This window comes from Euwallacea fornicatus, chromosome 2 (genome assembly GCF_040115645.1).
Source record: "Euwallacea fornicatus isolate EFF26 chromosome 2, ASM4011564v1, whole genome shotgun sequence".
NCBI lineage: Eukaryota > Metazoa > Arthropoda > Insecta > Coleoptera > Curculionidae > Euwallacea > Euwallacea fornicatus.
Genome location: NC_089542.1, coordinates 5,513,036 through 5,530,795, shown reverse-complemented (window position 1 = coordinate 5,530,795; position 17,760 = coordinate 5,513,036). Strand labels below are relative to the sequence as shown.

General features: G+C 34.8%; 2 protein-coding genes across 4 annotated transcripts in view; one reads left to right on the top strand and one right to left on the bottom strand.

Annotated features, from left to right (window-relative positions):
• Positions 1-7,300, top strand: part of LOC136349003 (uncharacterized) — a 54,474-nt gene extending 47,174 nt beyond the window's left edge. For all 3 annotated transcript variants that reach the window (XM_066300268.1, XM_066300260.1, XM_066300249.1), the window contains 2 exons: positions 3,487-3,785; positions 6,831-7,300. In XM_066300268.1, the coding sequence (XP_066156365.1) occupies positions 3,487-3,785; positions 6,831-7,083 (552 nt within the window). In that variant the 3' untranslated portion in view covers positions 7,084-7,300. The remainder of the gene's footprint in view (positions 1-3,486; positions 3,786-6,830) is intronic.
• LOC136348918 (carboxypeptidase N subunit 2-like) overlaps positions 1-11,384 on the bottom strand; it is a 51,642-nt gene extending 40,258 nt beyond the window's left edge. The window contains exon 1 of the mRNA XM_066300118.1: positions 11,087-11,384. The gene's annotated coding sequence lies outside the window, so the exon portion shown is untranslated. The remainder of the gene's footprint in view (positions 1-11,086) is intronic.
• Between the last annotated feature and the right edge of the window lie 6,376 nt (positions 11,385-17,760).

The window sequence follows — 17,760 nt, the reverse complement described above, 5'->3', positions numbered from 1 at the left end:
TGCCAATTCGGCTTGAGTTTGACAGGGATAAACATCAAGTAATACTTCCAATCGTTCATTAAAAAAAAAATTGATATAGCTTTACGTTCAACGTTTTTAACATCAAAAATACCTTCATTAAATTGTCTGAACCATCTCCTATATATGCTATCAGAAGGAACGTGTTCACCGAAAGATTTTACATGTGGACGACATCTTTCATCAAGGGTTTATTTATATTATAAAAGTATAACAAAATTTCCCGCAAAAGACGATTATTAGGTACCAAACTCTCTATTTTTAAACAAACAAAAACTCTAATAGAATGACAGATGATGCTTTTTGACATTGACATTAAGACGTTTCAAATGCGCGTTGTGCCAGTTGTTCGATAATTAAAGTCGTTTCTTTCTCATAGATGCCGCGAAATATATTTCTAGTAATAGTAACCACGTGACTTATATTATTAACTGCCATTTTAAAGGTCAATTTTTAACCCTTTTTTCAAATGAAAATCGAGCGTTATTAATAAATCACAAATTGGTTAAAAATCAAATATGGATAATCAAAGTGAGCATTATCGGCACATTTTATTATTTTATTTTCGATAGGGCAAAAATGCAGTGCATGCTCAGAAAAGACTTTTTTAAACTTATGTTGAGGGCTGCTTTACTGAACGGCAGTGTCAGCTTTGGGTTCCTGACTTTTTTTTCGGAAATTTCAATGTGCGACATAACACATGTCGGTAGTATCGATAACAAGAAAATAAAGACATTTATCGAAACTATCGCGTATGACAATTTGAGATATAGCCGAGAAGCTCGACTTATCGAATTCAATCGTTTATCTGCACTTGCAACAGCTTGGTTATGTAAACAACCCGAATGTTTGGGTTCCTCACGAATCGAAAGAAATTTATCTTTCATCCTGCATTAATATATGTTATTTTTTGCTGAATTGTAACACAAACGACCCATTTTTAAAAAGACTCATAAGGGATGATGAAAAATGGATTGTTTACGGTAACGTAATCCGAAAACAATAATACACCAAGCAAGATGACCACAACAATCAACATCCAAAGCCAATATTCATCGAAAGACGATTATGCTTTCCATGTGGTGACATTAGAAGGGCATAATTTATTGTGAACTACTTCAAGAAACTAAACTATTGATTTGATTATTCGAATGTCTACTTTCGCCAGCTATCAAAATTAAACGATCAGATCAAGAGAAAACGTGCTGAACTGGCTAATCGCAAAGGCATACTGTTCCATCATGATGCTGGCAGACCTCACGTATCTTTAATTACACCACAAAAATTACTAAAGCTAAATTGAGAAGTGATCCCACATCCATCATACAGCTCTGATTTGACACCATAAGATTATCACTTGTTTCATTCTCTTTAAATTTGTTGGAATGATAAAACTTTCAATTCCCGATCAGGCTGTTAAAATTGGGTTGGATCAACTTTTTGTTTTAAAAAAACTAAGGCTCCTTCGAATGCGGAATTTCTCAACATATCGAAAGATGGCCAAAGGTCATCCAACCAAATCATCCAACCAAATGGTCAATACATAATTGATTAATGTGTGTTAATAATTTGGAAAAATTTATTTTGAAAAATGTAAATAACACGACATTAATTAACAAACAACCCAAAACATACAATATGGATTAGGCTTTTTATTAGAAAAGGGAACCTACTTTTTCTTATACCCAAAAAAAAGGGAGTCTTAAATAGGCAAGACGACAACAATGAAGTGAGAAATTTAAGAACTTTTTGTGTTTTTCTTCTTTGCCTTACTTTCAGAAATTTATTTTCTAACTTGGCATCCGTGATGAGAAAATTAAGCTCAACAGACACCCTTCCTAGCACGAAGATACTCCCAGAAGAGTGTCCGACCTAACAATTAAAAATATAAAAAAATGGGAAATATTACATTATCTCTCAATATGGTCTCCTTTGAGATTGATACGCTTTTTCTTTCTATACTTTATTGACAGTAAGAAGCTTCGAATGTTTCAAAATAGGCATCAACCTCGGACTACACCACTATTGACAAGTCCCTTTCCACCGAACTATTTTTTCAAGTTTGGAAATGGAAAATAATATAAGAGGGCTAAAGCTGGTGAATAGTGTGACTGAGGAAAAAGTTTGCTACCAAGTTGATTGATTTTGGCCAAGACGATGACGGAAGTATGAGTTGGTGCATAGCCCTAATGAAACAAGACTCTCTTTTTCGCAAAATGCAGTTTCTTTTTTCTAATGTCCTTGCTCAAACGCTACTATAAATTTATATAATATTCTGCGTTTATTGTTTTTTTTCTTTAGGGAGATTCAATAAAAATGATCCCAAGTTCATCCCAAAAAACGGACTCCATCACCTTCCATGCAGATAGAACGGTTTGCGCCTCTTTTGAAGCCAATGCTCTCCTTTGAGTTCATTTTTTGGACTGTTTTTTCATCTCAAGTATGAAACGATGAACCCCTATTTCATCCATGGCTATGAATCGACACAAAAACTCGGCTTTATTGCTGCGAAACTTTGTCAAACACTGCCTTGAAACATCTTCACGGCGCTTTTTTAGTTCAATTGTGAGAAATCGCGGCACCCATATTGCGCACCCCTTAATCAATTGTTCGGTAAAAATGCGATATACAGGACTATTTGAAATGACTATCTTTTAGTTTTAGTATAATTTTTTGAATTTTCATCACAATTTCGGAAGTGGTCAGATCTGGAGTGTCACTACGTCGATCACTGCAGCGTCCGTCTTGGCAGCTCGTACGATCGGGCTTAAACTTTGTGACCAAATATTTTACAGTTGTTAACAAAGGAACACATTTCTCGGAATAGAGTCTAACTCCGCATTGAGGTTAGATGGACTAAAACTTTTCAAATGAAAGTATTGAATCACATATCGATGATCAATTTTACCATATTCACAAGATCTCTAAAAGTGTTTACTAAAAATGGCTACAAAACGCTCACAACCTAATGCAGCACCCTCAAACATTAAATATAACCTTTTTGAGGTTTGTTTGGGTTAGTGCAGGTCTTTGTAATATAGGCAAGTTTTTAACAAAAACATCGCCATCTATATGTCAAGTGGGGTACTTCTGATTAATAAAAATCAGTGACGCCTAACACGCCTCACGCACCGAACCTATTGAGCGAAGCTCTATTTTAAATTTACCAAGCTAAAGAGCAAAACAGTCCTTTCCAGGGAACCTCTTTATCTGGATTTGTCTTTAACGTTCTCTTTTAATCTGAATTAGTTTAATATCATTTAATTCACGCCAAGAGCGTGGCAAGGTGAGCAAATGAGTGTTATCAAAGCCATTCAAATGCAATTGGCCTACAAAGATAGTCACTTTCATTAACATAAGTATCGCATTTACTAATACGTTGATACCGAAGAAATTCCCGGGAATATCAAGACCTATTTAAGACTTAACGTCCTAATCAGCTCAACAATTTTGTGTTTTATTTTTAAGCGGGAGCGTGCTTTGGAAGTGAAACTCTACAAATTTAATCGAGTTCTGTTCGAAATTACCCATCCAGACATGGAATTTACAATTTTTATCCTGGCAGTGTTCCTGCTAGCTAATGATAGTTTCGGCCTCGAGACTAACGAAGCCATTAAAACCCAAATAAAAGTACTTGATCCAAGGGACGAGTCGGAAAAATTACAATTCGTTAAAACAAGAAGTGGAGTGGAATCCAAAGTGGGAAATACAGAAGAACGTATTGCTGCAGACAATGGTTATGGCAATCCAGGGGATTTGATCTACAGGTAGGTAATGATTTATCTAACGGACCCTTTTACGCTGAAATTCTATGGAATTATTTCACATTTAGTTTGGGCAAAAAACGCAATATTAAAACTTGCCGGCAACTCTCATAAATTCAACTCGAAAGAAGTTAACAGGGCTTAACTAAGTTGCGAAGTTAATAAAGAATGGTTGCAGTTACATTTAGTTTGGGCAGAGGTTAAAAGGAGCCGGGGGGGAGTTTTTCCATCACTACACAACATTTTAAATATTACAATGATGAAGAAAAACATGAATTATAAGTGAATTTTCAACCGACATTTTTCCAGAACCAATTCCAAAAACTTAATTAGTTTTCATCGCTGCCGGCAAAAGATAAGAGTAGGAGGATGAAAAATCGAAAACTCCAGACGTAAAAGGTTTTTCCGGTGAGGACTTTATCATAACAAAAGCGTAAGAACGACCAAAAAAAATGTCATTATTTATTTATCCTTATGAAGGCCCTACGAGACTGAACAAGGGTCCGCTAAATGGCTCGTTGTCTTAACCATTTTCAAGGGACGTTATGAGTGTACGATCAATAGAAATGCCGTTTAAGTCGTTTATGGAAATGGAGACATTTGTATGATGGAAAAGTAAAAATCCTGTCTCGTACCTACGAGTCACCGAAATAAAACGAAATTGGGATCGCTTTTGCATGGAAAAAACCGCCGCAGATGGAGTCAAATATTTCTTGCAAAGGTTTCAAAAGGCATTACGGTTTGTATTCAGATTGTGTCAACGCGTGTTCCGAATACATTTACTAAAACGTGGAAACTCGGCGACATTTATTTGATATAGACACGCCGAATGAAAGCTGATATGTGGGATCAATGCGGGAAGGAAGTTGTTTTGCGTAATTTCTGGAACAAGTCCATGAGTAATACGGGAAATTCGCAAAATTCAAAGGGAATCCATATAGTGTTAGTTGTCTATTTTTTCGGGAAAATACAGTATTTGGAAATGAAATTGGAACTAATACAATTAAAAAATTTCTTGACAGAATGGTGATTTCACATTTTTGTGTCTAGCAATATCATCTATAGAATCGTAAATTTTTCTTGACAAGATGACGAAAAGTAACATTCTTCTCGAAACATATCTCAACAAATCTTAACATTTCAACCGTATTGGTAGTCGGTTCTTGTCGAAATTAAATGCTAGTTTCAATGCTTATAGAGGATATTTATACCAATATTTGAGTGAAAATGGAAGATGAAACACTAACTTAGCCGTTTCCAAAGTCATTCAAAAAAAGTCTGAGATGAAAGAAAAGTTTCAAATTCCAATCATGCAGGCCTCTGATTGAATTTTACATTTTCTAGGGTTTTTCAAACTTGAACTTTGATCCTCATTGCCTCAAATTTAAATTGAGCGGCAATATTAGAGTTTATACAGTGTAATTGAAAACAGCGTCCAACGAAAGTGGAGAAGAAAATCTCAATTTTAAGTGTTCTAAAATGTTGATAAAATAATAGGAATAAACCTGATTTTTCTAATCTATTACGAATCGCTATAATAAATTTCAAACCTGTGCCACTGGTTAAGATCGACTTTAGTACCAATTGTGAAGCTTATCTAGAAGGTGTTCGATATTAAAACCTTTAAACCACTCAGTAATATTGCTTTCTATTATATTAATGATTCTTTTCGACGGTTAATTCCTGAGATTTACTTTCCCTACTAAATAAATCGACCCGACAGGCATTCTGTGTAGCTCTTCTACTACAATAAACCTATAAAGGATGATGCTCGAGCTAGATACGAAGTACAACGCTAAAGGTTACTTTGGTAACTACAACAGTTTGTTTCAAAGCTCTTCCTGCGCCATGTCAAGAAAACCAGACTAATTTGAGTTAGTTTTCGTAAACCAATGGATGTCGCCACATCTGTTTTGAATTAAGCTGTAAATGATATCTTACTACTCCAGAAGAAAAATGCTTCCTCTAAAAGATGAGAGATCAGTTTCTGTGATAAACGTATTTTCGTTTTGCGACTAGTTAAACTCAGAGAAAGGAAAGGTAGACAGAAGAATATTAGGCCAAGTAATTAAATAATTAAAAGTATAGAAACCCACGAGTTTCACGGAAAATTCCTTTTTTCTCCGCGTTTACTTTGTTTAATAATTGTAATAATTATAACTAGACGATTCTTGGAGAAAAACACTGACTTAATTGAAGAACTAAATTGCTACGCCAGTTGTTTCCAGAGTTTATTCCTATTGGCTTACCAACATAGTTGCACTCTATTGAATTATCTAAAAATTAAACATCAGTTTTGAGGCTTATAAAGGATACTTGAATCTATTTTTTAAGGCGACTAAATAACCGGGTTGCAATTCTAGATGTTTTTAAAATTTCTCAAAATCAACTGGAATAAAAAAATTACTCTTCTGGTTTTTATACACCTTAGGGATACAATTCTCTATCCCTTTGGTTTAAATAAAAATTGAGTACCAATTTTTATACTCATGGCGTCCTTCGCGTCCAACTCAACACCAAATGCCTCTGGTCTAGTAAAAGATAAATAATAAAAGAAGGAAACGATTTTTTACATTATCCACTTTTACATATTTGCTTCTTAACAAATTGGCGAGGTACTTTTTAAAATAATTTCACCGTACGGTCGTTTAAGGTTTAAATTAGAATAAATTCGGATTTTCTCCATATCAAATCCGGCCGCGAAAGAGTGGTTTGGAGTTAATAAATAAAGGGCATTGTCTCTTGCAGCCCTGGCATGGCTACATTGAATTTCTTTGAGTTCCGGCTTAATTTTTCAGCTAAAAGAAAGGCCTAATTACCGTTTTGACGCGCGGCCCACCATAAGTGAGAACAAAGGAAAGGTTAAAAATAAATTAACTCCCCAGACAGATTTTTAACCACCCACGCTGTCGCTGATTCTCTATTGTGTTTCCAGGGAGAAATTTATTGCCAATATTCCGGGCGTAGCGAAAATAACTCACACTAGTCCGGCAGCCCTTTCATTCCATTCATTCGCCTATAAATTGCTCAAATTCAATTTCATTCCAGATACAGAGAATCAAACGACGTCCTACAAATCAGAGAAGTTATTGTCCTGCCGGAAATAAGTTCGGATATACAAGAGGTTCAGTGGTATGCGGTCACGCCAGCCCGCAGGATTACGTCGGTGAGAGTGCTAAATTTCGGCAGGGAAAGGGCCTACACCCTCAGAATAGATGTGGCGGGAAATGAGGCTCAAGCTATTTTGAGAATCCCTCCCAACTACGATCCGAGAATTCTGATTGAAGCCTATGGATTTTGACACCCAGATATGATGAGATTCCTGTTAACACCTCTCCAAAGTGATTGAAAAATATACAATTTCCATTTGGTTCCTCCCTAAGATATTAATAAATTTTTCTATTCCTACGAGTATCTTTTCTTAGGTGCTCAAAAAATTCTAATGTATATTACCGTTGTTTAATTTACGAGTGTTACTACTTAGGGCAACAATTAAAAAATATATATAAAAATACGTTTTTGTGGAATTTTTATTTTTCCGAACGTCCTCTATGGCTCCATCGGTAGACCTCTGTTTCTTTAGCACACAAGTCCGACATTGTACAATATGATACACATCTGGCAAATTACAGAAAATAAAATTCGTTAAAATAGAAGGTCGCTTTGGGGAGCTACAAAATTTACCTTGGTTCTGCAATTTTTATTCTTCCGCAACTTCTCGAGTGGATGATCATTACGCCACTATTTCCTTAATAGCCAATCAGAAAATGTTGCTGAATACGGTCAATATCTTGGCAGAAAAGTCGGTTTTCTAAACATTTGCATTTAACGACTCCACTCGAAACTAATACCTTAAGAACCTGGGATTTCCACATACTCCTAAATCCAAAAAGAGCTAATCAAATGTAACTTATTTAATTAGCAAGAAACTTCTAAAAGAGTAATTAGCAAAAGAGACTTCGCTAAGGGAAGGTGAAAGGGTTGTTATTTTTCTCTTTCGGGGTTGGGGCGGTCTTGTTTTAGGGTAATCAGCCTGGAAAAGGATCTCTTAAGCAGCGGCATTAACTTCTCGCCATCAGGACTTTGTTTGGAAGCTTATAAATTGGATGAAGGCCCCGATAAGAAACTTTGAGGCTGATGGAACAATGTTGGTTTTAGAACCCCAATAAAAGGAAATCCGTGACAGAAAGCAATATATAAAATGCTTAAGTCATTTTCACATTGTTCACACAATTTGATAGAATTTGTTGATAATAGAGTAATTTTAGTAAATAAATTGACATGCAATAGCACAATTAGTCTTTCCTATTGTTCGCACCTTTCGAGGTGTATTTGGAAAAGCTTTAATCGTTGCCAAAGAACTCATTCTAATTGGAAAAACTGCTGGTACCACAGTGGCGGAACTAGGTATCAGCGAACTATAAAATATAGTACCGAACTGCCTAGCTGTAATCTGCCTACAATTTTCTCACCATTAATAAATTATAAAAAGAGACGATTTTTATTAAATTTAGTGCAAATTATTACGTTATAAGGTTTAAATATAAGTTAAAACACTTGGTGATAATTACAGTCACCATAATATCAAGAAGACTTTGTGCGAATTAAAAAAAATATTATTTATTATCTTTTTGGATAATCATTACAACTATTTATCCTATTTATCAAAATTATATAGGTATTACATTGAAATTAGTAGTACGTGAAACACTTACATGAATTTTGTGTAAGTGAACCCTAACTAACTATCAACGGTGGATCTAGCCATAGGTGCATCATTGAGCATAATACCGAATTCTCCAATTATATGTTCCACACTTACTTTCTCAGCATTATAAAATTGTTAAAAAGAGAATTTTAATTATATTCAACACAAAATATTAAGTCATAACGTTGAAATACAAAGTAAAACGAGAGCAATAAAAAATAACATTCACCATAATATCAAAGTTTGGTGTGATAAAAAATATTCAAATTACTACCCATTTAAATGTTTATCTATCTTACATTAGTAGATCTAGAAGTAAGAAAATAAAGTAAATAAGAAGTTAGAACACAACTGAAACATACATTCCTGTATGCAAACTATACAGGATAGAGACTGTGTTCTGCATACATTAAGTTGGCAACGATCAATCAAAAGAAGCTTTTCATTACAATAAAGCAGCATTTCTAACTTGTTTTTAACCAACTTCGCCCCTATATACATCGTTAAACAAAACGTGAAAGTTTTCCTTAGCCGGCAAAATTTTCTGCTAAATCACAAGGTTCATAAATCATGGGCAATTAGCAAAGGCATTTCATTTTTCCTATTTCACTGTTAATGGAATTTTGAATGACTCTTAATTCCACCTCGTGCATATTTAATAATGTCATTTTTAATTTGGAAAAGAATAAAATATATTGAATTTTTACCATTCTCCATTAATATTGAATAAGGGTACATGTAATAATAACGCCGCAGAACCGAGTTTGCGGTATTATAATAATTAAGTTTTTCCGAGTTTAAGCTGTTTGGAAAAGTTTGTAAACCTTCCACGCAACCCCCTAAAAGTTTACTCTTTGAGAGGCCTAATTTGCATGACGGAGCACGCAAGTTTAAAGTCTGTAAATAACCGAATTCTTGGAGTCAAATTTTGCGGCTGGTCGATAATTGCCTTAAATAATTGTTGGTAAAGTCCCCTATTAAAACTTTATTCAAAAATAAAAAAATATATATACTCAACGAATGGTAATTTCGGGTATCAGAAGAAAATAAGTACACATTTTAGGGAACGATGCCAGTCACTTTTTGATGGAGTGTAAACGGATTTGAATAATGCATAACAAATTAGGAATTTGTTTCCAAATACGGAAATTGGAAAATCGGTTATTGTTGTTAATCCCCAAATCCCTAATATTTCATTATGCTATGCTAATTTTAAGCCTCCACTTTCAAGTTCTACTTATCCAACCCAGACATCAAGGTTTGAGAGGTTTAAGAGACGTTACCTCCTTTTAAAATGTTTAATCTGGGGAATTTTACGTTTAAAATGTGTAATAAAAATCCCGTTTTAAAACTGATACCTTAAGATATTAAAGAATCAGGTCTGGTTGCCTATGCACAACTGCAAGCTCAGCATGGTATGTTATGGAAAATTTACAAATTGTATTGCAATTTATGGCCTATTATTGGAACCACTGACTGGGATTTTAGAATACGTGAAATCGCCTCAAAACTTCGTTTTGTTCCAGTTTCTTGAAGTTTCAACAATTCAAGTTACACCTAACAAACTAACATTTCCCCAGGAAAATACACTAGATGCAAACCAGCGGAATTGCCCATGTAGTATGTGGATGTATGACAGTCTAGCTGAATATCGCATACGACAAAATTATGTTTAAATTGAAGTAAATGAAATGCTATAAATATTAATTAACTTAATGGATATCGGTAATGTCATGAATCTTAATTGTACGGTCCTAATATTATTTGTCACAGTTGTGTATATGTGTAGAGTCACTAACGATTTAACAATTATTCTTAACATGCATTAGTTTACGTTTTTGGGGCAATGTTTTAAACAATTATAAAAAAAAATCATAACTTTCATGATAAAAAATCTATAAATTGCTCGTTGAAACTGCAGAAATGGAAATTTCAGAAATTCAAAAAATTCAATTTTCTGAAATATCCTCGTTAAATTAAGTCAAGTAAAACAAAGCTCGCTGAAACTGCAATATTAAATGACATTTAATATAGGAATTTATTCCGAAACATCCCTCTCAATCCCTTTGTGAGCCATCCATAATCTAACAGGGCAATTTGCTGTCATCCAACTGGGAGGTAAATTCCGGACTATAGTCGTAGGTCGCGTCAGTCGAGGGCTTCGGACAGTGACAAACTGGTCCACAAAGGTATTATTTATTGTAAGGGACCTTATTTTCTAATTTACAAAACCCAATTACTTGGTCCCAATTCAATAATGAGGCTAATTATTGCTTTCGTGACTACAATGATCCTTTTCGCTGAGGTTGAAGTAAGCTTAACAAAATACGAGCGATGACAAATATTAATTATTATTCCAACAGGATTTTGTGGAATGGAACAATATAATTGTGAAACCATTAAATTCGACAGAAGCATCTTTCCTATTTTCATTCCGCTCCTGATTAATTCGAATTTGAATATTTGATACGCATATATTTGCTGCCTTCATTTATCATCGCAAATGGAACTTGAATAGAATGAGCATTTGCAGTGCACGCCTACATGTATCTGCTACTTACATCATTAATTTATTGGTTTTATTTCTTTTAAGTACCTTAGTAGGTTATTCCAAACAAAGCAGGGCAAATTGGTCCATACACTCTACGTTTTTTTGGCATATTCACATGTCACAACAATTATTATTATTGGTCTTTTATACATCATACACTAAAAGAACATTTTTTGGGGACGGAACTTGCACAAACAAATTGGCAACTTAGTCATTCTCAATGAGGACCATCGCTAAATGATCCATTTTGCATGGAAATGAAGTAGTTTTTGCATCATCGAAACTTTGGGGGTTGCTCGCGTCTATTTTGGAGGGTGAATTTTGACAGAATCCCAACCTTGACACAGGCCCGCGCGGAACTGGAATCCAGAGAAATGGTCTATTTGGAGCGCAAATTGTGAAACTTTTACGGCGCATCGTGCACATGCGTCTTCAAGTTTCACTTAATGTTAGATTTCTTATTTTAAAAGTCTAATGTAAAAGTTGGGATTTTGTTGTAAAGTGCTGTTAGCAAGATGAACGACAACTTTAATTAGCTATTTCCATGCGAACTTTAGGAGATTTTAATAGGTATAGCGTGAAAACCGGTCATATTTTACAATAATTGAGGTTTGCATTATTACTTCTGATGGGGTTTGCGCTGATTTATACGTATTTAAAGCAGAAACATGCAGTAATTTTAACTGCGAATACATTATTTCATATACATTGCATGGTTACGTTGTCAAGAAGCAATTTCTTCATGCTCTGGAGAAGGATGATTTTGTGTCAAAGATTTTGATAATATTTTTTCGACAAACTCATTACAACATCGATTTCCAGAGTTTAACAATGATTATTGCCTATTTGTGGAGTGAACTAAATATATGTTTAATAACTTATCATTATCTTTAGTTGTTTTCACACGCAAATATATCTTAGTGGCTTAAATCCATCGTCAAACTGCCAACAAAGAATCGGTAAACTCATGATATTCTGGCGAAGACATTTCTACAATAAATTTTTTTGAGAAGTATTCAGATCGATTTCAATCAATTCAATCCACTTATTTTCCAATCTTATTTAGACACTTTGAGTCGATACCTTCAACATTAATTCTTATAATTTGGTTAGCATGATTGCAATTATATCGGAAAAGCCTAATTTAGATTATTTATTTAATGTCCTCTCTATTATGATTTTGAAACTTGATGCTAGTAATATGAAGTATATTGACATTTTGGCGAAGGAGGTTTATGTTGCAAAATGAAGTATTTATGGTAAGGTTTATATGATAAATATTGTATTATATTTAGTAAAGCATATCGTTTCAGTACTGGCAAAAACTACTTTTAATCTAATTCGCTACTAGTAAACCTATCCCGTATAAACTCATCTTTCCCTTTGATGAGGATACAACTTTAATTTTTTTTTCACAGCACAGCCCATAATTAAAGTCCCACTTAATTGAGTGTGACGCTTCGATCTGCATAACCCAAAAAGGCCCTAATGTGCTTCTAATGGCATGCGACAGCAAGTCAATTTGAATAACAATATAGAAAAATCGAACAAAGAAGCTGTTTTGGACATGCAATGCAGAATACATTTTTTGGAGATTTAAATTACTATGGAGATTTCGGAAGCGATGGCATTTCGGTCCTAAATTGACTTGTCAATCATTGGAAAATGGATGGAGGCATTAATGAAGTTCACCTAAAAATCGATTATTTTGAGTGCATGTTTAACTTTTTAATAAACACAAAACAGCACAAAAGATTTAACTTTCATAAAATTCAATTCGCAGCGAGTCAGTTCCTCTGATTAAAATCCAGACACGGTCTGCAAATCCGAATCTTATCCCTCTGATTTAGTTCCTGTCCTGTTCAGTCCTCTAAGTTTACTTGATAAGAACACATCCTCGGAGCCTTGCGAGGGTGTAAATTAACTTGTCGGTCCCAGCAAATAATATTAGACTTCCTGATACAAATTTATTTCGTTACTCGGAAATGGATTGGACGATCAAGATAAAAGTCCTTCGAGTACTAGAAAACTTGAAATCTAAATGGTAGTTATTGAAATATACCAGACATGTTTTGAATAAATTCATCTGTGGTTTGTGGTTAGTCAGTTGTTTGCTACTAAATAGAAAATAGCTTAATCAAAGCCCCACGTTTACAGTTCACCACGTTCTGCGAGGTAGTTTTTTAAGGATCACCAGTTATAACGATTCAACCCTTTTGAAGAGGGTTGGGACTCGCTTATCTCCCTGAATTGTTTTGCCGAAACGAATTGTCATGGATTTTATCTACACGCACAAAATGCGGTAGAATTGCCTGCCAAGTGGCATCTATTTACCATTCCGGAATAATAATTAGGCCTTTGTACACGAGTAATTTCCTGCCACTTTCCTGCTATCTACCCGCATATCGTATGTGATTTAAGGGTTACTATAGATGTAAACTGTGTAGTGGTGAATATACAGGGATTCCCAAGAAAGACGTAACCGCATTTTTGAAATACTAACGTGAAAAACTAAGTTACGTGGTGTAATCTCTAATTAAGAGTAAGTTTTTTTCAATATGTTTCTCAAAGGGAGGAAAAACTGCTAATTAGAGAAGAGGTTAAAGCTCCTCTTCTCCCTCTATCTGGAATATTATACACATAAACAAGAAACGCTTGCCCCCCCAAGTTATCAACGAGTTAGTTGTCTGGTCGGGTTATTCTAGAATGCCAAAGGGACAAATTGTGTCGTAATTACTACACGTGAATGTATTCCAGTTTTTGGGCGTGTAATCGTACAACGCAATCTGAAACGTGCCCCAAACTCTAAAGTTTGTTAATTTATTTATACAGGATCCGGAGAACAATCTCTGCAAAGTAGAATGTAGATTAATGGCAGTCATAAACAGGGGTCTCGGATGACACGATGAGGCCTATGTATATACCTACAACATTTTGCCAGTATGGTTAAAACTCAAACGTTTACGTTTTGATATCGTTAGTTTATGCGAAATAAACTTATTTTCAATAAAATATCGTTATTATGGTGTTCTCGGGAAGCCTTTGCAAAACGGGTAAAGCATATTTTAGTGAGGACATGACATGGCCACGGCTCCGTGAAAATAAATGCGTCTATAAATTCAAAGTGGTTAACGATAAATCGCCCCTTAAGTCCTTTTTAACATACTTTTCCCATATTGACTTTGTAAATAGGCGCTGGATACATGCCAAATGTAAACGCCATTGTTAAAATGCAGAAAGGGTGAAATGTAAGTCATCCCCTTGATTTCATTTTTTCCAAGGTTAATTGTCCACTAAACATTGTCCTTCACCATATTATCAAGAATTCCTAAGAAATATCGATCTTAACTCAATAAAAATGTTTAATTCTTTTGCCGTTATATAAAGAGTAATCAACAAAATGAATAGGCGATGAATCAGACACTTGGGGAGTGGATTAAGCATTTGCTGTTTACCATGAAACTTTTGATGAATAAATAACTCCTGGTGAATGTATCCTAGACATATCTCTGATATTTATTCACCTACTTGAGGGATTTTTTAATGATCGCCCTGTATTACATTACGCTAGTCAGTAAATTTATTTAGTATATTGTGAGGAATGTGAATTCACAGTTCATTCATTGCTTTAAATTCATATTTTATTTAGATCTAGAGAGGAAAAACTCAAATACCAAAATTCGCAAAGGGCAAATTAGTTTCGCTGTTACAGATCCCAGCAATTTTATAAATGAAAATTCGATCGCAAACATTTTCCGTGTCCCAAAATTTTCTTTTGGAAATTAGGAAAAAGCATCGACAAACGTTTACCAATGATTAATTTAATACCCTTCACGAGAATGTCAAGGAGATTTAAAAATCTTTCTCGTCAGAGTGATGAACTAACTACACGACTCGCAGTTTTATTAAGTTTGGTTCTTTAGTTGCATGGGTTTTCCACTCGATATATTTCCAATAAGCACTTTTGTCTGATAACTAAAGGTTCGCGATCATTTTGACTTCAGTTGGTTGACGTGTCTGAGTGAGCAAATGGCTATGGTATCTTCTACTTCAAACTTTGAGGCTAGATACTTCTTTTAGTTGTAGTAATTTATGTATTTCTCTCGTCCCTTCTGAGTGATAACCTTAGCTCTCTCTCGGACAAGTGGGCCAACGAGACCATTATGGCCTTTCTGTAGCGGTTGCTCATAAATCTTCGATATGTTTAGCAATTCCGACCCTCAAGTTATAGTCCTGTAAAGTAACCAACATCCTCGCTGATCATGGAATTTCGCTAAGTTGGCTTTCGATAAAGACGAGCTTCATCCACAATATAACTTAAGTAACATAACTATATTAAGTCTTCCTCCTGTGGGGTTTGCTTGTCTCTATAGGAAATAGTCATCCGACTCATAGGTTTCTCATCACTCCTTTCGAGCATGAAAATTTTCCTTTCCTTTGACATTATCACAAACATTGAAGTTTGCTTTATATAAATCTCTTCCATGAATTCCTCTTTGCTAGATTCTTCCACGGAAGTCTTGTTCAGACTAATAGCACTAAATATTTATGTCTAGTCTTTGTTTTATTTCAAAGTGGTACTTTGCTAGTCTAGTATACGATCTCGCAATCCGCGGATCTTTTGTTCTGTTGACATTCAGACAAACTCTCGTTTTTAACTTTTTATTACCTCCAACAGCTTTCGAAGAATGTCATGTGGTCATCTCTCGTTTCTCGCTAGTAAGTAAAAACATGTGTCGTGGATTTACCAAATATCCTTTCTCCATATGTGATTAACACTCATTTTCTTTTGTAGACTTGCCACTAAGTTTTCCGATATTCTTATAAATGGCATAATAGAAACTTCCTTCGCCAAAGCGTTAAGAATTTCTTGTTCGGTATCTTGACAATTTGGCAGAGATACTCAAAGGTGGAGGTCTTAATAGGGCCTTTTGTTAATTGATTTTCTCGTAATAGTATGTTTCTAAATACTTATATGGTTATTAATAATAATTAATTAATTAATTAATTGTTTGTGCTGTAATTTCCCAATACATTTTCATGTTATATATTTTCTGCGAAACTATTGAACAAATTGAGTGTCATCGAGCTATAACAAAATTTATTATTCAATGACGATCTTAATATGGCATTAGCAAACTGTTTAGGTTATTCCCAAGGTTATTTTACTCTGCGAACTTTCAAACTCCCAATTCCACATTCCCTTGAGACCCCAGGGATTAATTCTAACCTGAAGCTATAATTCAGTTTTCAAAGAAACTATATGCGAGCCTGATTAAGATCCTCTGCGGATTCGCGAAGCCGAGATACGCAATTTTAAAGCGTGTATAGTATGCGATGTTTTGCGAATTAAAGCAGGAAAAGTTTCCTCATAATTTAATATTATCAACAGGAAATGAATGGTTTCTTGATATGTTGAGGGACAGTGTTGGTCTGGCAGCAATTTGAAATTACTGCAACATAATGGAAAGTCCTTATAATTTCTATCATGGCACTTCTGGTCCTTATCTAAATATAGGGTTTCTCACAAATGCTGTTTCATGGCAATGCATCATTACCTGGGTCACCGTCCTAATTATAGTGGAATTTGGGGGGCCTGTAAGTTTGGCCACATGGCGAACTTTTCCATATCCACATACTTAGCCAAAATTTGACAAGACTCAGGTTACGCGATTCGAAAATATTAGGATATATTTTGTGTGTATCATGTATGATTGATGCATGCAGGATTTATTTTAAATATTCTAGAATTTTTCACTGTCCATCAACGTGTTAAATTAGGTCGGTAACTCATTGTAATCGGTGCTTTCTAGTGTGTTACTGTATTGTGGCTTTTTCTCTGATATATCTTTGCAAGCGGTAGCTGCATAAGATTTTAAATGGAAAATCGATGTATTGGCAATAACGAGCACAAGTCTGGAACAAGGCACATCCTCAATATTAGCAGTATAAGTTTCGAGATAAGTATGCCTTTCATAAATACTGTTGTACTCAAAAAATAAGGCAAATTTATTTTTAAACCGAAAACTTTTTATCTCTTCTTTCAAATAAATTTCAATGTCTTCAAAATGCTCCCTATCTGGCACAATGCATTTAAGCCATGATTTTTTCCAACCCTCGAAACGGTCAGGGAAGTCTTTTTCCGGGATGGTCTTCAGAATTTTCTTCGATTCAGCTTTTATCTCCTCAATCGAATCGAAACAGTGTCCCCGGAGCGGTCTTCTTAAACTGCTTGAAGTCCAACGGTGCTAGATCAGACGAGTACGGTGGTTGCGGGAAATAATATGTGTTGAGTTTTTGGTAAAATATTCTCGAATAACTAATGCAGCCTCGGACAGTGCATTGTCATGGTGTAAAAACCAAAAATTGTCTACCCACAATTCTGGTCTCTTCAGACGAATAGTTTTGCGCAAACGACGCATAACGCTCAAATAATATTCCTTGTTAACAGTTTGATCTGGCAGAAGAAATTCACAATCCACAACACTTCGACAATCTAAGAAAGAAAATCGGGCATAGGAAAAAATTGAAAAACTCACTTTTCCATGTTTACAAAAACACGTACAGCTCTACATCAATTAAATATATTGATATAAAACCTACAAAAAACAAAAATTATGATTTTGAGGTATCCGCTAAAATAAAATGAAAAATTCACCTTATTTTTTTTTATCACAGTAGTGTGCACGGAGCCAGGAATATTGCTCTGAAATAGGCCG